Source organism: Pipra filicauda, unplaced genomic scaffold (assembly GCF_003945595.2).
Source record: "Pipra filicauda isolate LSUMZ 115617 unplaced genomic scaffold, ASM394559v2 scaffold9_size5747161_pilon, whole genome shotgun sequence".
In the NCBI taxonomy this organism is placed as follows: domain Eukaryota; kingdom Metazoa; phylum Chordata; class Aves; order Passeriformes; family Pipridae; genus Pipra; species Pipra filicauda.
Genome location: NW_024105198.1, coordinates 2,186,712 through 2,212,170, shown reverse-complemented (window position 1 = coordinate 2,212,170; position 25,459 = coordinate 2,186,712). Strand labels below are relative to the sequence as shown.

Genomic DNA, 25,459 nt, shown 5'->3' with positions numbered 1-25,459 from the left:
CCATTCCACAGCCAGTTTGCCCTGGGGGAGCCCATCACGATTAATAATTAGTGCAAGAAACAAGAAACCAGCAGGAAAGACATTAATCAGACCATGTAAATCTAGAGGGGTCGATTTGCTTTGGTCTTTTCCCTTCAGTCAATACAACCACTATTAAATGTGAAGTAAAACCCTTGCCCTAAGTAAATCCTCTCCCACAGGAGAAGCAAGACAGCAAAGGAGGGAAGACACGAAACCGGGAGTGAATCCTGGGAGATGCATTAGTCCTTCCCTGTTCCCTTAGTGCTGATCAAATGGGAAGCCCATGAATTATGAGTGAGGGGCTCAGGTTTCATGGAGAGCTGTTCCCTGGAGCAGCACGGGGGGCAGTGGTGCCTTCCCGAGGCTTGGAAAGACATCACGAGTCAAGAGGGAAAAGGCAAAAGGAAAAAATATATAGTCCTGGCCCTGCTGGTGCTGCTTCCCTCTTTAAAACAACGCTTTTAAAAGGGATTCCTCTCCTCTGGTAACAAAGGGAATTGTTGTACAAGGGTTTCCATTCTTATCTAGGAAGCTCCTGGACAAGGTGGCCTTTCCCCTGGCATGGTGAGCTGCCTCTCCAGACTCCTCTTCCCTCAGGAATAAAAACGCTTTCATCATATAGGCTAGGATTAGGCAATTCCTGAGCTCAGTCAAACAGTTAAACACTAAAGAAATACCTTTTTCCTATCATTTCTGGGTTAGGTGGCAACACACTTAGGCCTCATTAGCAGAATCTTTCCTCTTTACTGCTCTTTTCCACATAACATCCTACTTTCTGTAGGAACAAGGACACTTTTTTGAGTCTCTGGCAGAAGAAACCTTAAGAAATTATTTTGTGGATAGAAAAAGCTTTGGGAAAAAAAAGGCATAATCCTTAGGCATTAAATATGAATATTTCTCCCCTCAGAAACCACTTTTCAGTCAGAAAAACAAACAAGTTAAGACCAAAATAACGTCCATGAGTCACAAAAAGATTCTCAAAGCTGTCAGACAAGGGCACTACCGACAGAGCCAGTCGGATATTCCCCTGAACATCCACGGTGGGGAACCTTCCAGAGCAGGAGCGACCGAAGCTTAATTGCAACGAGATAGAGGCGAGGCCAAAGTCCCACCAGCCACGGGCTGGGGAGAGCAGGAGCTCAAGGAGTGCAGCAGGAATAATAACACTTTGATTTGCATAACACTGGGAGAGTTTGTGCAACAGAAAAGCACGGGCGGGGCACGATTAGCTCCGGATTAGCCGCGTTAATGAGCTTTAGTGCCGGGCTCTGGGAGAGGGACAGCCCAGAGGTCTGGACCTCGAGGGGAGCTGCAAACACATCCTGTGAGCTGGACACTGGTCGTGCTCCAAACAGTCTTTTGGGTTAAGATGGAATCATGGAGTGGTTTGGGTTGGAAGGGACCTTAAACCTCATCCAGTGCCACCCCTGCCATGGGCAGGGACACCTTCCACCAGGCCAGGTTGCTCCAAGCCCTGTCCAACCTGGCCTTTGACACTCCCAGGGATCCAGGGGCAACCACAGCTTCTCTGGGCAACCTGTGCCAGGGCCTCCCCACCTTCCCAGCCAACAATTCCTTCCCAGAATCCCACCCAACCCTGCCCTCCAGCAGAGTGAAGCCACAGCAAAGAATTTCTCCAACACTCAAAAGGGGCATCCATGGAGAAGACGGGGGGAAACACAGGCTGTACCAGCTCCTAGGTAATACAATAACATGGGTGCTAATGAAAATTGGGAATATTTAGCTGTTCATCCCTTCCCCATGTTCCTTTCACCACTAACTTCTCCGATCACAGCCATGCTACTCTATATTGTGATGCTGCAAGAGGCTCCCTGGACAGTCAAGGCACAGAACATGATGAGTTTGACCAGTTTAGCCCTGTTTTCATTCTCCATCAGTGACAGAGCCATAAGGTGGTTTTTCAGGCCATAAGTCTTGGAGAGAGGCCAAGCAGGAATTTTTATGACATCTTTTACGCTTTTTTTAAGTGTTTGTTTTGTTTTAGGTGGGTTGGCAGTTGCTTCTAATCCTTCTCCTTATTATGCAGCAGTTGGGTTGGTGTTGGTGTCTGTGGTAGGATGGGGACAGTTGATGAGTTTGGGGATGTCTTTTGTGTCACTGGTGTTGTTTATGACATATTTAGGTGTGACTGGTGCAGAGCTGAGGGGAGGGACCCCCCTGGGGCTGTGAATGTCCCAGCATCACCCTGTGCTCTGTGGCACAGCCAAAATCCTGCAAGTCCTCAAAAAACACTGCAAAGTGGGAACGAGAACACGCTGGGGGGGAAATGTCCCCCCCAAGTGTCCCTAGGGAAGCAGGAGCCCTCCAGAGAGGGCAGCACCTGGGTTAATTGAGATTTCTTATAAAAATGCAGAAAACAGGGACAGGGACAGGCAAGGCAAAAGCTTTGTGCTGTTGGGAAATGCAGGGCTGTGATGGGCAGTGTGTCCTCACCTCTCCCCCTTCTCCATCTCCACCTCGTGGGGAGAGGACCTGTACAGAGACCTCCCATCCCAGCTCCCTGCTTTCCAAGGCTCTTCTAAATCTGTGACTCAAAAATGCACCTAAAGACATTATCAACAACAACATCAGTGCTCTGCTCACTAAGAATTGCCCATCACTGTGCTGACGGATTTCTTTCCATCATATGTACACCATGGTTTTGTCTAGTTTTCCATTATTCAGCCCATGTGGGCTTTTCCCACTTCCCTTGGGAGCCTCCACTGAGGCTCAACACTCCTCATTGTTAGAAAACTTCCTGATATTCAGCTGCTTCTTCCTTCTATTCATCCCAGCAGGATTGTGCTCCTGCCCGGCTGTGCCTCCAATTGTTTGGGTGCTCCAACCCTTCCAAACACGGATTTTTTGCTGTCAGAACACAGAATATATTCACTGACTCCTCGTGGCCTTTGGGTTTGTTGAAATTTAATATCCTTCCACTGCTCCCAGATGCTGCCCCTGCTCTGCCTGGACATCTCCTGTTGGGCTTCTCTTCATTTACTGCCCTGCAATGGCTCTTCATGCTTCCCAATCCTCCTGGTTATTCAGGTTAATCCAGTAAAGACCAGCACTGTTCCAGTCTGACTGCAGGCACCCCTTGGCATCAGCCCAGGGAGGCTGGGAGGGATGGAATATGGGCACGGGACCTCCTGCTGCACTGCCAGCTTGGGTTGGGAGGGACCTTAGAGATCATCCAGTTCCAACCCCCTGGCCATGGGCAGGATCATGTTCCACTATTCCTGCTAAAAAACCAGGCTCCACCATGCCTGGAATAGAAGCCACTGCTTGGATATCACTGGGATTCAGACAAAAAGAAGAAATCAACTTTATTTCACCCAATTCTCACTCGAACCTTCTCTGCTCCCCAGCACAAAGGGAAACGTTCCAGTGTCCCCTTGGACATGGTCAGACACCACAGGAGGGATGTCACAGCTCGGGAATCAGGCTCTGCTCAGCTGGTGCTGGCAGAGGCTCTGCTGGGAAACACCTGCTCCCTCTCCCAGGGGTAGGATTTCGGGATCACTGGTGCCTCTTTCAAAAAAACAGATCCCGTTCCCGCCAGCTCTGGGGCTGCAGGGCTGGGAAACTGCCCCTTTGTCTGGGGAAAAAGGACCAACACACCCAGATCCCACAGCAAATTAGGACACAGTGAGTGTCTGAACTTGTTCTGGAGGAGAGAATAATCAGGAATGTCTTTCTGGCCAGGAGTGACTCCTGGATGTGATTTCTGGAGGGAGACACTGGGGACTAGATTTGGTCGTGCAAATTGGAAATCGCCCCAGGTTATGGGGAAGGTGAAGAATGAGTCTGCAAAGTGAATCCCTTCTCCATCAACAAGAGAAATTAAAGGCTCTGAAATGGCTGAGACAAGCTTGGAAGAGCCAGATTTAATTACTGCAGGACATGGAAAGCAGGGGAGAGAGGCAGGGCACAAACACAGGGCTCTGGCCAGAGGGTGACAGTCCCCTGGCAAATAAAAGCAAAGGTTGAGGACAAAACACAAAGTCTGGAGGGATATTCAGGTTCAGGCCTTGGTGCCACCCCAGCTTTCAATTTGCCTGAGCCAGCAAAAAACAAGAATTTTTGGTTTGCTTTTCCTACACTGAAACACATTTCAGCAGCTCATGATCTACTGCCTTTGCTTAAGTGCATTTAATACAGAAAGGCCTAAACATTTGGAGAAGAAAAATCCTGGCATCTGTTAGCAAAAAAGTCCTGTTGGATAGGGAAGTAATGGAATGTTAAGTGCTGATAAATAACAAACTAGGATTTTTAAATGAAGCCTTTTAAAAATTGCAAGGGGACTGCTTCAAATGGGCACTTGCTTTCATTTTTCTTTTCTGCCATCTCTCTACAGCACTTAAAAGTATTAAAAAGCTCCTTCTAAATGTACATTTAAAAAACCAAAAACTGAACAGGATGAGGCTTTGCACTTCCATTTGTTTCCAAAGTGATTTTTGATTGTTGTGTTATAAAACTCTTCAAAAAAGATTTGAGACGCAAGCCCTGACAAACCATTGAGAATTGGTGAACACCACAGCATTTGGGAGCTCCTGGAGGGCTACAGAATCATAAAATCATGGAATGGTCCCGTTAAAGCCTCATCTCATTCCATCCCCTGCCGTGGGCAGGAACACCTTCCACTAGACCAGGTTACTCCAACCTGATTCTGCTACATCTGCTCAGGAATTTTCCTTTAAAATCTCTTCCAGTACCAACTGCAGCATCTGTAAAGTGATTTTTTTTTCCTTTCCTCCCCCCCCAAGAAAATGCCAGTATTACTAATTTTTTCTTTTAGTTTTGCTGGGAAACACCTCAGTGAAAAGGCCCATTCAAACAGAATTGAAGCTGTTGGTTTAATCATCCCAATAACGACCCTCTGGGATCACCCAGACATTAAACATTATCCCACAGCACTTGTGGTCCCAAAGCTGATGTTTTAAAAGTGTGAAAGCTTGGGGAGCTGGATGAGAGAATGATACAAGATATTGTGGATGTCTTGCAGACAGGTAAAATTCCCAAATCTAACAGTTGGAAGCACAAAGAGTTGGTATTTTGGCATCGTGGGGGTACCTCCTTCCCCAGGCAGGGTCCCTAAACTCCCCCGGTGCCATGGAGCCACTCCTGGCACCCTTTTTAGCTTGTTCATGGACTCTCTGGATGGAAGGTTCCATGGAAGCCTGAGGATGAACCAAAGCCATGAAATATTTACCTCCCCAATGACAAATGAATTCTGCTGTTGCAAGAAAGCACAGGAAGGAAACGATTCCTGCCAATGAACAGAGGAGGGAAGGGACAAGTTAATGCCTCTGTCATATATATTCTAGTGGCCTTTACATGCCATTTTGATTTGGGTTCTGCTTTCTGGCTCCTTTGAGTACTCCTAAGGGCCCTGAAGTAGGAAAACTGGCACAACAAAGCATCATTTTACAGAAAATATTCGCTGGGTTTGACAGCAGAAGAATTAAGCTGGGAAATGCAAATTATTTCTTAAATTCAGGTATGCCTGTGTGGCTGAAATCCATGGAAAGTGCATATGCCAGTCCCAAAGCCACCCAAGCAGTGACACAACCAGAGACATCCCAGAAGCATCACAGCAGTGGGGTATCAGAAAATACTGCAAACGGGGGAAAACTGCTGCTCAAACACGTTGTGCCTTCTCAGCAGCCTCGGGTTCCAATAAGATAACAGCCCAGTTTCCCTTGTTTTCCAAAATAACCCGAGATTATTGATGTGCTGCCAATATTTTAACAAGGAGAGTTCACCACATCCCTCCCTGTCCCCAGTCTGGGACGAGCACCATGGGATCAGGGTGGGGACCCCAAATGGGTTGAACAGAGATGAAGAGCCCAGGAGTCGATTCATTGTTTTTCCATCTTAAAGAAAACACTTGCCTGTAACTGTAACCAAGAAGAGAGGCAGCCTCTCCTTTCTTCGTGTTTGGCAAATAAACCCCATGTTAAGGGCACTTCATTGGAAATGTTTGTACTTTATTTATTTTTGAAAAAAGACACGGAGTGGGTTGATAGCACAACTTTTGGCCTATTTGAGCTGGTGTGGAGAAGGATAAAGGCCTGTGTGTGTGTTGCTTTGAGAAATGGGCCTTGCAGGGCAGCAGGAATATATTGCTCTGGGGATGTTTTCTTTCTCATCAACACCAAACATTTTATGTTCCATAAGGAAAAAGGTTGAGATTTTACTTTTTTTGTGTGTGTGTGTGATCTCTAGAGATTGGAGAGTGGCATCATGGGTCAACCTAGAGATTCCACTTCTCCAGCTTCCAGTTTTGGCTATAGCTAGTAGAAATAAATGCTCCTTTCTAAAGAAAAAAAATCCAAACAAGCCCCAAAATAAGTGGTGACTGAATAACCTGCTCACTAGAGATGCTTTTGGATTCAATGCCAACCGCAGACGGATATGAAGCGGGAACCACTGCAATGGTTTAGAAGGATGGACCCCATAAGGGGCAGAAATACCATTCCCAGTCTCCTGACAGATTAGAGGTAACATTATCAGGAGTTCTCCCAGCCCTTGAAGTTCCCAACAGCTGAAGACTTTTGTTAGGAGTCTAATTAAACCAATAACTCCGGAGAGAAAGCAAACATCCCAACCAGGCACAGCTGCCTGGGTCCCTTCCAGCAGCAGAGCTGGCACAGTCACCACATTCTGCCCAAATGCTGCGAGAGGCACACAAGTTTTGTTGTAAGATTTATGTCGCATTTAATCTTCCAGGAGTCACCAGTCGCCTCTCTAATGGGTTTGCCCAGCTCTGGTAGTTGGGAAGCTCAGACAGAAGATGTTAATCGGGGAAGGGTTTCAGTGAGCTCGTTCTAATCTGTGTCAGCACCCCCGGCCTCCCGCGTCCTCCTTTGCCCCAAAAAGGGCGATTTCAATCGCCGAGGTGTTGGTTAATCGGTCCCCACTGAGAGCTCTCAGCCTCGCATAAGAATGGGTGTGAAAGTCTCGTCTCCCCGGGGATGAGGATTTCCACAAAACCAGCCCGAAAGTGCCCAAAGCCACGAGACTGGATTTTACATCCTGAGCCCTCTGCCAGCCCCCCCATTCAGCTGTGCCCAGTGACACCCGATGCCTTTGGCCACCCCTTCATCATTCACCCACATTTTTTTTGTCTCTTCAGCAGCTAAAGAAGTAAAATGGACCTTTGACCCTGAGGAGCAGGAAACATCTGCCCCGGCACCATTTTCAATCCGAATCCACGCTCCTGTTTTTAGGTTTGGTTAAACCGTGAGCTCCGCGAGGCTGAGGTTTTGCAGCCTGCAGTTGGGCTGTTACATGAGATATTCAGGAAGTTATTTGCATGGCTGGATAAAAGCCTGTGGCAGCAGCTGGTGCTGCAGAGGCGACTCCGCGGCCACCAGCCCAAGGAATAACATCAGCTCCAGCTTCACAATGAGTTGTTTACTGGCCTTGGCTGCCTGTGGGAACAGCCAAGGAGAGCGGAGGAAGAGGAGAGACAAACACAATGCGAGCGAGACGCGTTAGGTGGGAGGCTGGGCTTTAGCAGCAGCCCCAGGATCGCAGACCTATGGAACCAGAGAGGCTGAAAATGAAATAAAGGGGCACCGGCTGCAGCAAATGAAGCCGCTGAGCTGTTCCTGCTGCCAGAAGATCCTCGTGCCCAGTGGAAGGGCTGATATTGAAGGTAAGAGAGAAAAACAAACAGCTTTTAGGCGGGGGCTGTGCTGGGGGGGCAGATTCACCGAGCGGCTCCCGGGGGAGCTCACGGGCAGACACAGCCACGCTTCCCTGGAGCACTTGGAACGATGACCCTGGAAGTGGAAAGCTGACCGGTTTTCCAGCAGGAATCCAGCGCTTTCAGAGCAAGCTGCTGGGGAAAAAGAGCCCAGACTTTTAGTCAGCTCCTTTGAGAAGATATAACACCCAGCCCCCCACGACAAACCCCAACCTAACAAACAACCCCTTTCTAAATCTCTTCAGAAAGATATTTTATTTTTATGGCCAGCTCTGCTCTGTAGCTTCCCAGTCTTACCCACTGCTTTCCCGACTCCCAGCTCCCCCCTCTCCTGCTCACTTTTTTAATTGGAAGGCAAAACAATTGCAGCCGCGGAAAGGAAAATCCGAGCTCTAAAGCGCTTTTCCCACCGGGCACGCTCTCCCAGGCCGGGTCCACCAGCTAATTGCTCAGGAAATCCGCGCTGCTCATTGTCGGGCTGTCCTTAAACTGCTAATTCCGAACTGGGAGAGGCTCTGGAAGGGAATCCGGGGCTAGTGCCCCGCGAGAGGGACCCACAGAGCCCCGCCGGGGGCGGGCTCAGCGCTAATAACACATCCCTGCCCAATGGAAAGCGCTTCCTATGGAGACCCCCAAGAGTTCCCCCTGCCCAGACATCGGGGCCATTCCTGCGTCCCGTTTTCCCAAGACACGATGGCAGAGCTCGGCAGCGCCGATCCCTGTCGGAACAAAGGCCGGGAAGCGGCTGCCACCCACCGCGGGGTTTAGGGATGAACGGCTGAACTCCGGCAATCCCGGAGGTTTTCCGCGTGGGAATAACGCGGCCCGCCTTCCACAAAGGATCCATGGGGGCTGTCAGGGCGGGATCCCGCTGAACCAGCGAGCCCTGGGAATGGTGCCGCCCTGGTAAGTCCCTGCTCCCAACCCTTCCCAAGTCAGGGAAAAGCAGCCGGATTTCAGGGCAGGGTCGCGGTGGTTCCTAAAGCTCAAGCTCGGATGGATCTGGGGGGTGAGACCGGCCGGGATGGGCTGGAGCTGGGATGGGCTGGAGCCGGGATTAGCGAGGTTTGTCCTGGAGCCGGGATTAGCGAGGTTTGTCCTGGAGCCGGGATTAGCGAGGTTTGTCCTACGCTGGCAGATCTCTCCCTCTCCCGGCGGCTGGGACGGGAAGGGCGGCCGGTTCTGCTGAAAGGGGGAAAGATGAGCTCCAAGTTTTGGGAAGTAATCGCTGTGTGAGCTGCTCCCCAGCCTGGCAGGGGCATCGTTACCACTCCCCCCGTCACCCTCGCTGTGGCACCGCAGATGACAAGTTAAGGACTTTTCTGTGCTGTTGCTTCTTTTGTGTTCGAGAAAAATAGCCCTTGGTTCCAGCTTTCTTTTGTACTTGAACTCAGTATCATAAAGACACTTGAAGCTTAAAAAGGGGTGGTATGCAAATGTGGCATAAGTGTAGACTTTCAGCTTACAATAATAGATGTTTTCAGCTTCATGTAATGGAGAGCTGGTTCCTGTGAGCTATGTTAAAATTAGGAATCAAGTTATAAATTTTTAGACCGAAAAACTGAAAAAAACAAAAATGTATCACCTTGGCTTTTATTTATGGCTAAAATCTACTCCTTTTAAGCTGCAAAATTCAATGAGAAAAAAAATCAAATACAGCTCTAAGCAGATAGAAAAACTCGTGTCAGAAGTAAAATGAATGATGAGCACATGATTTAAAGATTCAGCTGTTTAGAAGAAAGAGGATTTAACACAATATAAACCCACTGCAAAAGAATTTGCAGGAAAAGTTTAGGATTTTAATGACATTCCCTAATCTTTGTTTGAGAGGAGACAGTAGTGTGTGGGTTTTGTGTGCTGCAATACATGAGCAGAACAGTAAAATCCAGAGGATGGGAAGTGCAAAGTTCACAGCTCGGTGATAAGGATATTCCCCCCTCAGAGCACTTTTCCATCTTCTTTCCCTTAGGAGGATTCCCAAAGCTGAAAACAAACCAAGCAGGAAACCTTGGTGCTTTGGGGGGTTCAAAGCCTCTGGATTTTAAAAGAAAATTCTGAAACACATGAGGGAGGGAGGAAGGGGTGGGAGGGGAGGCTGAGCACACATTTCTAAATGACTGAAAATGAGAATCCTCCTCGGTTGATAAAAATCAGTGCCTTTCAAATGCTGGAGTGGGGAGCTCTGCACAAACACAAGTAACTCCTCAAGTCCCCTCAACTCTCATTCAGAGCATCCTAAGGAGGCACAAAAACGTGCAAACCTGCAGCTCAGACTCCTGAGGAGCTGGGATGGAAACGTTCCCTGTGCAGGGAGAGGATGCACTCCCAGCTGTAAGATGGTTCCCCCCTCCAGCTGTGACCTCATGGCTGGAGCACCAGGGCAGGAATTGAGGCAGTTTGAGCCAGACCTTGGGTCAGGTCCCAAGGAAAGGGTGCCCTGTGGGAGGGTACGTGGCAAAGCAATTTGGATTCTGTTCTGCTGGTGCTGCCTTGGCACTTGGAGCGTGGCCATTGCAGCCATGGAGATCGATTCCAGTGTCCAGGATCCAGCTGTGCCAGCTGTCCCTGACTCTGCTTAAAGCATATTTGGGATCTGGGGCTCTTTCCTGGTGTCTGAGTGTTGATGGAGGGTGTGGTAGTCCCAGCCTGGTGGCTCACAGTGCTCCAGGATCCCAAACAAGACACGGTGAGCCATCCCATCACAACCTGGGATGGGTTGGGTTGGCTCCTGGAGCACACAGCCACCCTCAGGAGGTCTTTCCAGGTCAAGTGTGTGTGCAGAGGCTCACTCTGCTCCTCCTCCCTAAATAAGGATCCGATTTAGTCTCAGGGAAGAGGAGCCACCACCTTTCACAAAAGGGAAATTCTCTCCCTGAAAAGAGGAGTTCTTTATTCCCAGAGCAGACAGTGGCTCTGCAAGGCTTCCTCCTGCACCAGCTTCCCAGTTCAGCCCCATAAAAGGGGGTAAAGATCCACCCAGCTCCAGAGCCAACCCAGCCTTAGCTGACCCCAGCTGCAGGAAAGTTTGCTGAATTATTTGTAATGGGCTGGGTTTGCAAAAAAAGAAAAGTCTCTTTATCTTGGCAAGTGGAATTAAGGGGCATTCATCAGTCCCTGAGCCCCGAGACAAAGGTGGGTGCTGGCAGCAGAGCAGGTTCTTTCTCTGGACAAAACACGATCTCATCGTACTTGGAGCCCCTGTTATGGCTGTGAACAGACAACCACATCACACCTCATATTTTCAGCTAATAATATTCCCATTTTCATGTCTTGAACCTGCAGATAAGGCACCCTCTTCCACCCCAGCCTGCGTTTTGCAAGTGGAAATCACCATATTTAGCAGTAAAAGCAGCATCCATCCCTTACACAAAATGTCATTCCCCTGCTCTCAATTCATGGTTAGCAATCTGATTTCTAAGAAACTTCACTGCTGAAACATCTGTTGTTGGTTGGGATTTGATATTTTTGCAGTGTGGAGTCATTTCTTACTTATTTTAACACTTTAGTGCAAATTCACTGTCTGTGGTTCTCCCTGTGCTCCCTCACACACCCGTCAGACACCACAGGATATTTTTCAGGACCTGAATGCTTTTCCACACAGGTGAGGTGAGGGAGATGACATGGAAACCCCAGTCATGCTCCAAATTCCTTGCTGGGGAACGTGTCCTGAGGGGAACAGGGAATCCAGCAGCTCCAGGAAGGAATTGGGGATCTCCAGGTGCAAGGACAGACCATGGAGCAGGTCAAACCAAGGCTGGTGATGCCACATCCATGCTCTGTCAGAGGGAGTTCTGTCCAAGGCCAGGTTGGACGGGGCTTGGAGCAGCCTGGGCTGGTGGAAGGTGTCCCTGCCCATGGCAGGGGGTGGGACTGGATGAGCTTTAAGATCCCTTTCCAACACAAACCATTTTATGAGTCTCAAACCTTCCCTTTTCCCCACAGAATAAACCAATTTAGGAGAATAAAGCCCTATTTTATCAACTCCCTGCAGTCAATAATTGCAGGGCACAGATCCCTCGAGGTCCTAAACATGGATTGTGTCCAGCCCCATGGAAAGACTGTCCCCAGCCCCCCCCCAGAAAACCAAGCACAGCCCCTCACACCCAGCTCAGCTGGCCAAGGTGAGATAGGTGTTTGTGCTGCTGGGCTGGCAGCTTGTTGGTGCTAATGGATGCAGGGAAGGGAAAAAAGCCCATAAATTTGGGATAAAGAGGTGAAAGTTCAGCTCTCCTGCTTCAGCAAAAGGGCTGCAGAGGATCCCACTGGGTCGGACAAGGCCAGGTGAAAGGAGGTTTCATGTGGCTGAGAAAAGGCACCAAGGAGCCAAAAAGCCAAGCAGTCACCAAGGAACCACTGGAAATTGTGTCAGGGAAAGCGAAGAAAGGAAGCTTGTTGGGCAGGCCCCTGACTGGAAAGCCTTTGGAACTGTAAGCAAATAAACCTTGGCCTGTTGTTGGAGTCCCCAGTGGTTCAGGGAAACAAGACTCGCTTATTTTTTATGTTTTTTTCTTAACCACGCTTTGTAAATAAACAGGGCAACATCAAAGACACAGCAACCTCCACTACAAACATTATTCCTGGGGGAAAACGACCTGGTCAGACAGAGTAACTCTGCTTTTCATCAGTTCATCAGCTTTTCTTTGCATCTAAATCTTCTCCAGTGAATCAAGCCATGCTATTGTACAGCAATCCCCCCTCGGTGAGAGCCCTGGGGGTCAAAACAAGCAGCATTCCTGCTGCCCTCCATCCACAGGGGCAAAGCAAAAGTAATGTAAACTTTGCTGGGAAGTTTGGGGTGAGTTCCATCATTTCAGGGCTGTGGACCAGCCCCTCTGGAAGCTGCAGTGGATGGGGAAAGCCGAGCCCGTCAAGGGTTAAAGGGGTGATGTAAATGGAGAGAGACATTCTCAGTGAAAACAAAAAGAGAGTCATGCCCTGAGGATCAGTGGCTGAATGTGGGGTAAGGCAGTTCACTATTCTCTTCTGAAGGAAACATTTTAATTAGCTCAATACAAAACAGATACAGCCCAGAGAAGGCACCACGAGCAGGAAATGCTTTGTAAGTCTCAGAGGACAGTGAGGAGACAACGGCGGTGCTGAGCAATTAAAAACAAAAAAAAAAAAGGAAAGGAAAAAAGCAAAGCGCCTTTAGGGTTCGCTCCGGGAGAGGCTCAGGTTTCCTCCTCCCTGCTCCATCCTAGAGGAGAATTAAATTGGGGTCCTGCTGCAGTTCGTTCACAACAGAAGGTTGTGCTGAACCTGGAGGGTGTGTGAGGTTCCCCAGGAGCCAAAACCACCCCAGGAGAAGGGAGTGGCCGGTGCTCTCCCATCTCATCCCAGCGGGTCCTGGGGCTCTCCCGTGGTGGCTGAATGAAAGGAGACGCCTCTGGGTCCCGTGTTTTGGTTTTGTTTTTTTTTTTTCTATCAAAGAGCATTTGAAAAGCAGCTGGTGAATCCTGACTGAAGCGAGTAACTCACAATTCCACCTTCCCAGCAGGTACTGGAGACCTTGTTCCACCCACAGCAAATCCCGGGGAGTGTCGGGACCGATGGCACTGAAGGACCTCAGCACAATAAGTGTCAAAGCCATGAATAAGAGCCTTCCTGCCTTGTCTTTTATGCTAATCACCCGAAAACGTCCCCTTTCCCCAGCACACCGGCCTGGCATTCACTCGATAAACCAGGCAAGAAAGGCTCTTTGAAGCTCCACAAACCTTCCCCGGACTTCAAAGTCACACTTCTGTCTGCTCCTGTCCTACTGTTCTCGAATACATCACTTGGGATTAGGAAATGAAAGAGATTAAAGCATTTCTCTCCTTCCCATCGCTTCGGATCCTCAATAGAGCTTTGTTTACAGGCAGCTGCTCCGCTTCCCACCCTGCAATCCCACCCTTTCCCTGCTCCCACCACACCAGGGGAGGTTACTGGGAAGCTGCAAGAGGCTCTGGGGAGGATGGAGAGACCACAGACCGGTCAGTTTAAGAGCCAAGCCCAAAACTGGTGTCCCAAACTATTTCCCATCCCCAGGCATTTCTCCGGATCCAGCATCACTTGCTCGGGCTGGTCCAGTTTTCCATAAGCCCACACTGGGAAAACAGAGCTGTGCAGAACCAGTTACTACCCTGACAGCCTCAAACAGGGGAAGATCAGCCACCAGACTGCCCCAAACTAGAGGTTTGTCCTTATATCCATTTTCAGTTGATTCTCTCTGAGTTCTCTACAACCAAAAACGTCCAATGAAACTTTTATCAAAAAGCAAAAGTACGAGTCAGGGGAGATCCCATTGCAGGAACTGAGTTACAAATAATTTTTCAGGTAGAAAAAGTTTCTTTTTCATCACACGGTTTCCATTTTATCTACTCAAACAGCTGCAGTTTATCTCACCTTTCTTATGGTTCTCCTGCCTGGAAGAATTTGAGTCCTACAGCCTTATAGAGAATTATCATCTCTACAAAAATCTTCCAAAAAAATCAAACATCTCCCCCCCAACAAAACCTTTTTTTTTGAGCCTTCTACCTAACTGAAGTGGACTGAAGGAGGGAAATAAACCCCAAGAGGTTGCAGAAATGAGTTTGTGGTTGCAAAGCCGTAACCTGGGCTGGGTGGTGGGAGTGAGTTACACATCACACACTGATTGTAGCAGCGGGGTCAGTACCAGGGAAGGGCAAACCCTCCAATGAATGTAGTTCTTGTCAAGAGAAGGCACAAAGCACGTGCTGTGCCCCAGGAAAATACCTGTTTATTGCCAAGGTCAGGGGCTGAGACAACACAACAAGTACTGCTGTGACCTTGAGACACTTGGGGACAAACCCCAGAGAAACCCCCAAATTCCCAATATCCCCACCTAGAATCCTTCAGTTTTGGGCTTCTGTACCTATAAACCCTCTGTTTCTCAAGATTTAAGAGATAACCTGAGCACACACGGCCATAATCTGGCAAGAGATCCCTGAGATTTGGAAGGTTTTCACATCAGGGCTGTAGCAACCTCACAAGAAGAGGCTTTGCAGTGTTTAGTTATTTAAATGAACACACGGGATGTCCTGCAGATTCACACTGATAAAGTTCCACTCATCTGATGTCTCACAGGAGAAAAAGAAAATGTGGTGATGCAAAAAATGTCAGTCCTGACCTTCACTCTGTTTTTCCTACCTCAGTTTGCTGGACATGTGGAGAATGGGATCTGTGGGAATGGGCTCAATGGAATTACAGAATTTCATTTTGAAGTGTGCCTTTTACCTGCAGCCAGTTCTGTTCTCACAGATAGTTGTTGGTCTGAGTCAAGCTGCAGCGTGGCTGTTTGGAAGGTTTCTTGGGGTGCCAGGAGGAGGAAACACAAGAATTGTAAACAGGATACTCAGGCACCATAGGAAGTCACAGGGACAAGTTTTCCTTTCTTTCCAGTACGTGGAGGATGGATATTTCTGCAGTGAAGGGCAAGTGGGAGCAAATCCTGGAGCTACTCTGCTGAGCCATAACTCTGAATAACAGGGTGACATGAGTAAGTGATAGTGGCTGTAGGTTTGCTTGTACCATCCCTGCTATGAGAGAGAATATTCTGAATATTATCACAATGGAAAGGGTATTTATTCTGTTATGGTACCACTTCTGACAACAGCTAAACACATCCCTGCCCTCCTTTACTGCCCTGCCAGTTTAAGTATAGGATTTAAAGGTTTGCCCTGCCTGAAATACAGAGTGGTAAAGTGGTCTTCTTTATATTTACTTAACTCAGCTTTTTAAAATATATTGCTTTACTCTTTCCCAGCAAGACAATAGCAGTGGTGCCCGTGGTGTCCATGAGGAGCATCCTACTGCTTTAATCCCTAGTGAAAAGGGAGGAAAGTGAATTTTACACTCCAAAAACTCAATCTGTAGAGTCATACTGCAGAATTTAAAGCACATGGCTGGGTTTCAAAGCCACTTGTCAGCTTGTTTCAACCCCTCAGGGTTCCATAGGTAAACAAGGCAGGCTGTATTTTAAAGCCCATAAGTTAACTAGACAATTGCTGGCAGGCAATTCCCAGAGATTACCCACTAGAAAAAACTGGGATAAGACCTTGAGGTTGTCTGGTGCAGAGCAGGGAGCAAAGATTAAAGTGAGGCAGCATCTTTTCTCCCGTGTGAGGAGCAGCTGGGTCAGGCAAGGAGCGCTTTGCCAGTGGGAAAGGGGGGAGTTTCAAACCTGCTGTGCCAGGCTGTGTCTTGAGGAGCTGCCAAAGCCCTGGACAGATTGGAAGGCGGGGTTTCCATCTATGTGAAGTTTCAAAGAACACCCAGTCCCTCTCAAACCTCCCCAGCCAGGACCCAGATGCAAAGCCTGGACCAGGAGAGTCTGGCACACCTGGTTTTCACACACTCACAGGGGTCACATTTCAGCATAAACAAAAAGTGTTCCTGATGGAGATAACAGGCAGTTCTGTACTGAAGGGGAGGTACAAGCCAAGAATTTAATGCTTTAGGCTGAGGGTTAAGCCAAGGCACAGCTATTCCTGTTGGAGCTCATGTGCACTTTTCAGTCCAATAAGTTCTTGCTAAAAGGCATTTTAACTTTCAGGCAAGACCTTTCCTTATTTAGACTGCCACAGATCCAAAGAAAATGCACATTTGAGATTTTACTGCTATACTTTCCATAATTCAAATGTTTGATGTTTTTTTTAGGCTGCTTCACAACAAAGTTCATTTGGTCATGAATTTAGTAGGAAAAACTCCTAGATGAGCACAAACCAAAGGGTACAAGGAACAGTTTACTCCCTACCTGTCCTTGTGCAGCTGCACAATGAAGTCCCTGATGTAGAAAAAGCCCCAAGGTGGGATTGGTCTCCTCTGCCATTGCCACACTGTCAACATCAACCAGACAAGGACAGATCTGCCCTTGGTCTGATCATCTGCTGATGCTGGACATCATCACAAGTGTGCAACTCAAAATGACACCAGAAGGAAGGAAGAATTGACTCAGGGGGGTGCAATGTGTGCACAGAGACACCCCCGAGAGCCACGGGGTGTTCTGGGGCTCAGCACAGCAAAGCCACCCAAAGCACCCCTTCCCTCCCCAGCCTGCAGAGAGCCAGGGAATCCTTCAGCTGGGAAAAGACCTCCGAGACCTTTGAGTCCAACCCTCCCACAGGGCTCCAGCTCATCTTTTTGGGTGTCCAAAGGTTCAGGTCACTTGAAAGCCAGCTGGGAAGGGAGATCTGCTCACCCTCCCTTCCTGCTGCTTGGCTTTGTGTCCAACTAACCTACAGGGTGTGAAGATGAGGTGCTGCCTCATCTCTGGGTCACACCACTGGTTTTGGGAAACCTGTGGTTCTCCAGGCATTCCCAGCTGAGGGCAGAACTTGCACCTTCCACTGGCAAAGCTGTGGCTGTTCCATCTTCCCCAGCACTTGACATCCCACCAGCTGATCCACCGCCAGCTCAAACGCAACAACAACAGTCAGCCTGAGCTCTCCCGGGAGGAAAACATATGGAAAGCATCTGATTTTGACCATTTGCATCCCAAATTGTCCCAAATCCATGCTTTCTTCCCCAGTTTATTTGTTTATATGTTGCCATTTCAACCTTCAGCACAACTCAGTGACACGTTTGCTGTCGAAACTGCGCTGTCAGGGGGTCACCCTCTGGAGAGGATCCTGCTCCTCACAAGGGTTTCAGCTCCAAGTCACTCAGAGTTGTAGCTACTAAGAGGTTTCTTAGATTACAAGGAGATTACAAACTTTGTTTAGTATTTGGTTGGCTGTGGTTTACAAGGCAAAGGTCTCTCCCTCAGTGACCCAGCTTTGCTCCGTGTTTCCAAGACGTGCCGTGCCCATGATCCAACTCCCAGACCCTCCCTCAGCTCACAAACCCTTCCTGCTCCAACCAGGGAGACTTTCCAAGGGTTTATCCTCACAGGCATTAAAAGTACTTAGAATAGCAAGAAGGGAAGATCAAGACAGTTCAGAGAGCACTTTTTTCCTAACAAACAATGTGGTTACATGAACCCTACGTATCTCTAAAGCTTGCTGAGCTGGGACAAAGGTTTACAACACGAGATTTCCTGAATTTCAGGTTCCAAACCTCAAGAAAGAGTGAAAAAGAAAGGCAGCTGTCAGTACACGTTAAGGAATCCATTTTTGGGAAGCATTTTACCCTTGCAAAAAGAGTCCCTTTGAAAGTAATACCATTTTTGCAGACGTTTTTAAGGAAAACAAAAAAGGGCAGCAGTTTCCAAGAGCGGCAAACACAACTTTGGGAAGTGTTTTTGAGAAACATTTCTGAGGCACAATATGGCAATTTTTCACTATGAAAAACACGTGTAAGGATGCTCCCACTTTCAAGTAGAAAAAAGGCAAAGCAGGTCTTGGTTATCATAGGTTTGGGGTTTTCTTTTAATATTTTTGCTTCAGAAAATGCTGAAAATCCACAGAACTTTCCTTTCTGCACAATTTTGAAAGCAAACACGAAAACTTTCACCTTCTTTGACCTCTTTTTACAAGTTTAGGTGAATATTTCAGACTCTTTGATTGGGTAATATCGTGGGTCCACAATTCAATTTTTTTCCAAACACACTGGGCCAATTCCAGCCCAGATTTTAAATAAATATGTTTCTAAACAGCAAGCTGGAATTAGGGATCACTGTCCTTCCAGTAGGAGGATGAGGGAAAGGAAAGGAAAGGCTGAGTGCAGCAAATGCTGTGTTCAGCTTCAAAAAATCCCAGTGGCAGTGGAATCTGTAAAGGCTACTCTGAAAATTAATTCCTGATCTGGTTTGCACATCCATTAATTTGGGAAGGGAAGAGAACGTGTTCTCCTGCACAACTGCCTGGGATGACTGATGGTAAATCTCTCTCTCTCTCTCTCCTTTAGGATGAAAGGATCCGTGATGGAGCCGTGGTAGCAGAGTATCCATCAGCCTCCCTGGAATGCATTCCTTGGGGAAGGGACGAGCTCACGGCCTTATTTTATGGATGTCCCTGCAGTAGACTTTGAAGGCCTTTGGAAGCACATCCCAAACTTGGCATGGGAAACCACAGCAACAATCATACCTGTCTGACAGATGATTCCTTCAAGTACAACCTGTATGGAGCCGTGTACAGCGTGGTTTTCATCCTCGGCCTGATCACAAACTGTGCCTCCCTCTTCGTCTTCTGCTTCCGCATGAGGATGAGGAGCGAGACCGCCATCTTCATGACCAACCTGGCGGTGTCCGACCTGCTCTTCGTGTTCACCTTGCCCTTTAAAATCTTCTACAACTTCAACAGGCACTGGCCCTTCGGAGACAGCCTGTGCAAGATTTCTGGCACGGCCTTTCTCACCAACATCTACGGGAGCATGTTGTTCCTCACCTGCATCAGCGTCGACCGGTTCCTCGCCATCGTGTACCCGTTCCGCTCCCGCACCATCAGGACCAGGAGGAACTCTGCCATAGTCTGTGCTGGGGTCTGGATTCTGGTCCTCAGCGGTGGGATTTCAGCTTCACTCTTCTCCACCACCAATGTTTCCAACACCAGCACGACCTGTTTCGAGGGTTTCTCCAAACGTATCTGGAAAACCTACCTGTCCAAGATCACCATATTTATTGAGGTGGTGGGGTTCATCATTCCCTTGCTCCTCAACCTCACGTGCTCCTCGTTAGTTCTCCGGACTCTGCGGAAACCCGCCACCTTGTCCCAGATTGGGACAAACAAAGAGAAAGTACTGAAGATGATCGTTGTGCACGTGGCCATTTTTGTCGTGTGCTTCGTGCCCTACAACTCCATCCTGTTCCTCTACGCCCTGGTCCGGTCCCAGGCCATCGCCAACTGCTCCCTGGAGAGGTTTGCACGGACCATGTACCCCATCACCTTGTGCATCGCAACCCTGAACTGCTGCTTCGACCCCTTCATCTACTACTTCACATCAGAGTCCTTCCAGAAGTCGTTCAACATAAAAACCCAGATCAAAATGGATTCTCTTTTCAAGACAGAGACGCCTCTGACAAAGACGGCGCTGCCGGCGCCGCAGGACGAGCTGAGTGACCAGGCCATCACCAACGGGGGAGACCCCACGTCTGAATCCCATTTCTAGAGAGATGTTTACACATGGAGTTATCCCCCCTTAGCTCTTGGTTGACACCCCGTGTGGGAGAGCTGCTCCACAACACATGGGTTCACACGTGGTGTCGGTGAAGAAAAGCTGCTGGGGGACGACTGCACCCCCAGACAAACCCTCACCCAGGGACGGGCCCGTCAGACTCAATGGCTGAACACGAAACACAAAAATCCCAGTGGATCTCCCTCTGGAGGTCCTGGATAGGCAACAACACGTGCACCAACCGAGGAGGAAACAGAACGACTTGAATCCCCAAATGCCAACATTTGGCATTCTTCCCCCCGGCAGTTGACGTGGGACCAGTTGGGAAATAGAAAATTTCATTTTCCTGGAGAGTCCTGCCAATATTTCCTGGCTTCTGGAGATGCATCATCGTATGTTAACTCAGTAACTTCACACAATATGTATGTTTGCTTAAAAAGGCATAATAAAAGCTTGTGGCTTTTCCTTATTCCACTGCAAGAGTGTGCAGCCTGGTTTTCCTAGAGACAGGAATTTACTGTGTGGAGAAGTTTGAAGCGTAAATAACTATTTTGAAAGTAGACAAAAGAGTTGCTTGGTGACAGAAGAGAAAAATAATAAGAGAAAACATAATTAATAATGCAGTGTTGAAATAAGTTTCATTTTCGCAAGATTAAGCTGCCTTTTAATTTATTTTAAATTTAAATGCCACCTCAAGGGAGAAGGAAAGAGTGAAAAGTTCTGTTGCACCTGGGGTCTTGTATTCCAGGGGATTATATATGATTATTTCTGGGAAGGGCTGGGCTATACAAAGTCAGCTGGAAAAGGGCCTGAACCCCCAGAATTCTTCCAAGGGCAAAGCTCTTGTGTGGAAACCAAGAGCAGCTGAAGGACCACGGAGCAGTGACCTCACTGGATTATGGACAACTGGTGTCAGAGCAGCCAATTAGGAGAAAATTTTGTGAGTGATTGCTTAATGGGTTTTGCTATACAGTCAGTTAATTAAAAGGGCTCAAAGTAACTCTCCAAAAACAGTAAATCAATTTGCTGCACTCTTTTCTTAGTTGGTTACAGCAACATTGTCTTGTTTTCCAATTCATTTATTCCATTTCCTTTTATAGATGACAGAAAAATATGGAAAGTTAACTGTCTGCAGTCATTCCATTTGATCAGATGATTCATTTCTCCAGCTATTGGTTCATAGTCAAAGCTCTGCTGACCTTCACAGGCTGATTCATTCTTAAGTGTGAGATGCACAAACGAGGAAAACAATTTAAATTGGACAAAGCATAAAGTTACAACTTGTTAGATCAGCAATCTGCCTTTTCCACAGGACAACATAAAGCTACTTCTAGGACTATGCTGCCAAAAAAAAGAGAGACTAAGTATTAATTGAACAGATGTTTTCCACTCAACTGTGTTTTAAGTGTCTGTGCTGAAGCCTCGTGAGATGTGAGAGCTGCACGTCCAATGTGATCACTACTCAAAGCAACAGAGGTTTAAGTGTGAAAAGAATTCAGCTGTAAAATATGTTAATGCTTTGAAGGGAATATTTATTTAGCACTGCATTCACTTTGAATAAAGAAGTCAGTTGCTTACCAAGGCTGACAGGCCCCAGAAATAATCCTATTTCAGCCCTGAAGTGTCACTTATTGGCTCTTACTGGAGAAACAGTGTTTGATCAACTCCTTATATACAGAGAGTGTGAGAGCAGCCAAAATATTCTGTATCATTACACATCTCTCAGTTCCAATTTACAGTGAGATTTGCTGGAAACTTGCACACAAGACTGGCTGGGGAGGGTTTTGCTGTATATTAAACCCTCAGACGAGCACTTTGGAGCAGAAAAATGTGAAAACAAGGAGAGATCTTTCACCCAAGTTGGTGGATGAGGTCGATGTGGCAGGACAAGGGAATTTCTCAGCAGCTGGGAAGGGTTTGCCTCCAGCAGAAGGAGGAGCTGGACTTTAAGAAGCAGCAATATTTGCCATTTAACCAAGGCAAAGTGTCAGGCAGGGCCCTGCCCCTTTCCTGCCAGACCCAAACCCTTCAGGGGGATTTTTCAAATCCATATTTCCTTTGGCTGGTGAGCCCGTTCCAGCACTCCCCACGAAGTGTCTGCACTGCAGAGGAGCTGCTTCTGTGACTTCACATCAAAAGGCAAAGTGAGGCCAGAGGGAATTTTCAGGCTCCCACCCTGGGAGGGTGTTCCAGGTGCAGCAAACCATCCTTCACCCCAAACCATCCTTCACCCCAAACCATCCTTCACCCCAAACCATCCTTCACCCCGGGAGGAGGGTTGTGGAGCCACCAACAACTCTGACACATCCCAAACTGGGTGAGAGATGGGACACCCTCCTCCACCACCCCACCAATAAATGGTTGTTAAAATCGTGTTTAATGAGACAAGAGCTGCGTTTTTAGGGATAGGAGAAGGAATGAGGGTGGAAAGAATTCACTAACAAGCCCTGTTTTCGGGGGGGGGTGGGTGAGAGAAGGAATGAGAGCGAGAAGGATTCACTAAAAATTGAGGGTACATTTAGAATGACAGAATCCTGAGTTGGAAGGGACCCACCAGGATCAGGGAAGTCCAACTCCTGGCCCTGCACTGGTCACCCCAACAATCCCCCCACGTGTCTAAAAACCCATCTTCCTATTTGCAAGAAAAATACATGGTACATGAATAAAGGTTCTTCTCCAAGGCAAAACCCTGATTAATTCAGTTTTACAGAGAGATGAGGGACCTGTTTACACACAGCCTGGTCTCAGTGGGCAACATCCAACTGTCACCTCGTAAATCTGATTTTAAAGCTGCTTCTTCCCACTTGCAGGCAAGAAGTAGCCAGATGAGATTCCTGGATTCTGTGGGGTTTGGGAGCTTTGTGGAACAGGGCTGTTCTCACACGTGGTGGCTGCAGATTCATTTGCAAGAGTCCTGCAAGACCTTGTGCTCAGTGTGTGCTCCACAGACCTTCCTCTAGTTAAATCCAAGGGAAGAGAGAAAAATCCAGCCTAGAAACCACTGTCTGGGCTTGTTAAGGAAATGTTAAAAGAGGGGGGGGGGGGTAAACTGTGTGGGACTGGACAAGCTCCAGCCTCTACATCCATGGCTGGACTGTAATCCCAGTATAATGGGTGTCTTTTTTGAAGCCAAACCAGTGCCAATGGTTACAAATTTCTGTTTGCAGTTTTATGGGGCAAGAGCTGTGGTTGATATTCTCACATAAAATGTAACACTATCATCATGTGCCAAATGCTAACTGAAAAGGGCCATTATTTTGTAATTTAAGACCTTATAAATTATATGGAGATCACATGTTGACTGACACATCTGGTGGGAGAGGTCTTGACTGATCTTTTTTTTCTAGGTCAGGTACACGGAGTAAACACTCCATGGTTTGTGCATAAATAACCAGTTATGCATTCAGAGAGAGGAAAAGTAATTTTTCAGATGTCAGGAAAGCCAAGCTGGGAGGAGAGGGTGGTAGAAAAGTGGATTCACAGTTTTTCTGGCCGAGGGGCAGCTGAGTGTTCCTCCTGCCCTGACAAAGGGCTGTTGTCAGCAAAGGCAGATGCCACAATCATGAGTTTAGAAACAAAAATCCAATTAATTAGAAGCTGATGCCGTTAGCTGAAGCTGAGGCAGGACCCAGCAATGCTCAGCTGTTAAACATACAACATAAATCCTGGATTTCCTTGCTCCCAGCCAGCTCCCTGTTCCCACTGCCCAGCCCTTCCCACGGCATCCATCCACCATGAGCTCCTCTGAGTGACACCACGGGCTCCACACCAGGTGAAAGGTGCCAAGAGCTCCTGGGACAGCATCAGCTCCACCAGCTTTGTACAGTCACTACAAACTTTCAGGGCATGTCCACAAAACCAAGGGCAAAGGGGCAGCACAAGCCACTTATGAAAGTAAGGACTGGCCCTTGGGTGAGTCAGGAAGACAAAAGGCTCCTGTCTGCTCCTCCTCACCTCGCTCACTGCAGATCTGCTGTGTGGATTCAGCCTTTAAGTCCCTCTAAACCTATCCCTGGGACATTTTAGGCAGCTCTCCCTGGGCTGGATGATGGAGTGAAACTCAGTAAAAACCTGTAGGACTCAAAGAGGACTCTGACAAGCAGCTGGTGAAGGAACACGGGATTCAGCACACTGAGGAGATGATACAACATCTCTGATGACTTTCCCGAAGGCCAGTGTCCCTTAGGAGTCCCCAGTAACACTCCATGTCATTCCCAGAGGGTGGATTTGCTGTCAACAGGCAGGGATTTCCCCTCCCAGAAGTGCTGTCTCAGAACAGGGACAGCAGCAGGTCCAGTGAAAGTGGCTTTTGGAGTGACCTGCTGGACACTCAGGACCCTCAGCACGGGGTGACCCCAAAGCTCTGCTGTGCCCCCCAGGACAGGATGCAAAGAGTTCTCTGGGCAGGATTTAGGAACAGGGACAAAGCCCCCCTCACTTCACTAAGCAGATTATGTTGCTCAGCATTAATTTAAGAAAGAGCCATAGTTTTTCCTCACAGGATTAGCAGTCCAAGCCTTGTTTCCCCCATAATACCAGGAAAGCTATAAGTTTTAGTTCTGAATGCTGACCTTGAGCTCACCCCAGAGCCCAATCTGGGCATGAGCTGGGTATTCACTCTCTGACATGTTCCTAAGGGTCATAACTCAACCCCCAAGATACCAATCCATGGTTGTTCTGGCACCCCTGAAGGGAGGGTGGCCATGGGGGGAGGACAACAGGGACCTTTAGGCCAGCTCTGCAGCTCAGGTTTGTGCATCACAGAGCCCCTCTCAGAACAGAGGGCAGGGGTGTGGGGAAGGAGGATTTTCATTTCCCTGTGAAGTCTCAAATACAACCCCTGAACAATTCCCTGGCTGATAACACCAGCACCTCAAAGCCATCTCATCCTTGAAGCCCAGCACCAAGGCAGCATATCTGTGGTTCAAATCAGAGTTACCCAGACTGAAAAAACACTATTTCACTGTTCAATATAGAACTGAACCCACTGCACACATCACTCACACTGTGCAGCCTTCTGACATCCCCCAGCAAACAATCACCTTCCTTACTCCAAGAGCCTGACTCATGCTCCACTTTTATTTAGTTGTCTGAACCTGTTTGGGTTTGCACCCCAGCTCTCAGAACACCTTCTGCTGATAGAGCAACATGCCCTTGGCAAAGAATAAAAAGTACTAAGAACATCCTTTGCAGTTATCAAGGAAGCAGCATCTGAGGAGGGACAGTTCTCACCATATCCTGTTAGACAAAGCAGGACAGACTGAGGGTGTGGATCAGTCACAAGGCCAAAAATGGGGGGGGTGGAAATCAGGATAGCCCCCATAAAATAGTGAGAACAACTGCCTGGGTGCTTGAGGGGTCTGTGTGTGACAGACTGAGATGGCCTTGAGCCAGGCTGGGACTGGTGTTAAAACTGCAGGGCTGGACCTTCGGGTTATTTAGGGATTTTAAAAATCACACAAGGATTTGTCTGTCACCAAAACCTCGGACTTTGAGTGGTCAAACATTTCAGTGAGGAGTCCAAGCACAGTGGAACACTCATAAGTTGTTTAGAAGTAAAAAAACCAGCAAATTCATATTGTTACTAATCATGAACAAATAGCAGACCCCTCAATACAGAAGTCACTGAACATTAAACCCATATAAACCTGTTAAAAGCAAAAGTGCCTTATT

The 25,459-nt window shown here is 47.9% G+C and overlaps 1 protein-coding gene across 2 annotated transcripts; it reads left to right on the top strand.

The window, feature by feature from the left end:
- Window positions 1-7,393: 7,393 nt before the first annotated feature.
- LPAR4 (lysophosphatidic acid receptor 4) lies at window positions 7,394-21,394 on the top strand. 2 transcript variants are annotated; one of them, XM_027725935.2, is made up of 2 exons: window positions 7,394-7,684; window positions 18,581-21,394. In XM_027725935.2, the coding sequence occupies exon 2, from the start codon at window positions 18,734-18,736 to the stop codon at window positions 19,778-19,780; it is 1,047 nt and encodes a 348-aa protein (XP_027581736.1). In that variant the 5' UTR covers window positions 7,394-7,684; window positions 18,581-18,733; the 3' UTR covers window positions 19,781-21,394. The 2 variants fall into 2 exon arrangements, with proteins under 2 accessions (XP_027581736.1, XP_027581746.1); XM_027725945.2 differs by lacking the exon at window positions 7,394-7,684 and adding an exon at window positions 8,057-8,641.
- The last annotated feature ends 4,065 nt before the right edge of the window (window positions 21,395-25,459 follow it).

Coding starts and splice junctions, on each gene's coding strand:
- LPAR4 (XM_027725935.2), top strand. CDS start 18,734: ATGGGAAACCACAGCAACAATCATACCTGTCTGACAGATGATTCCTTC.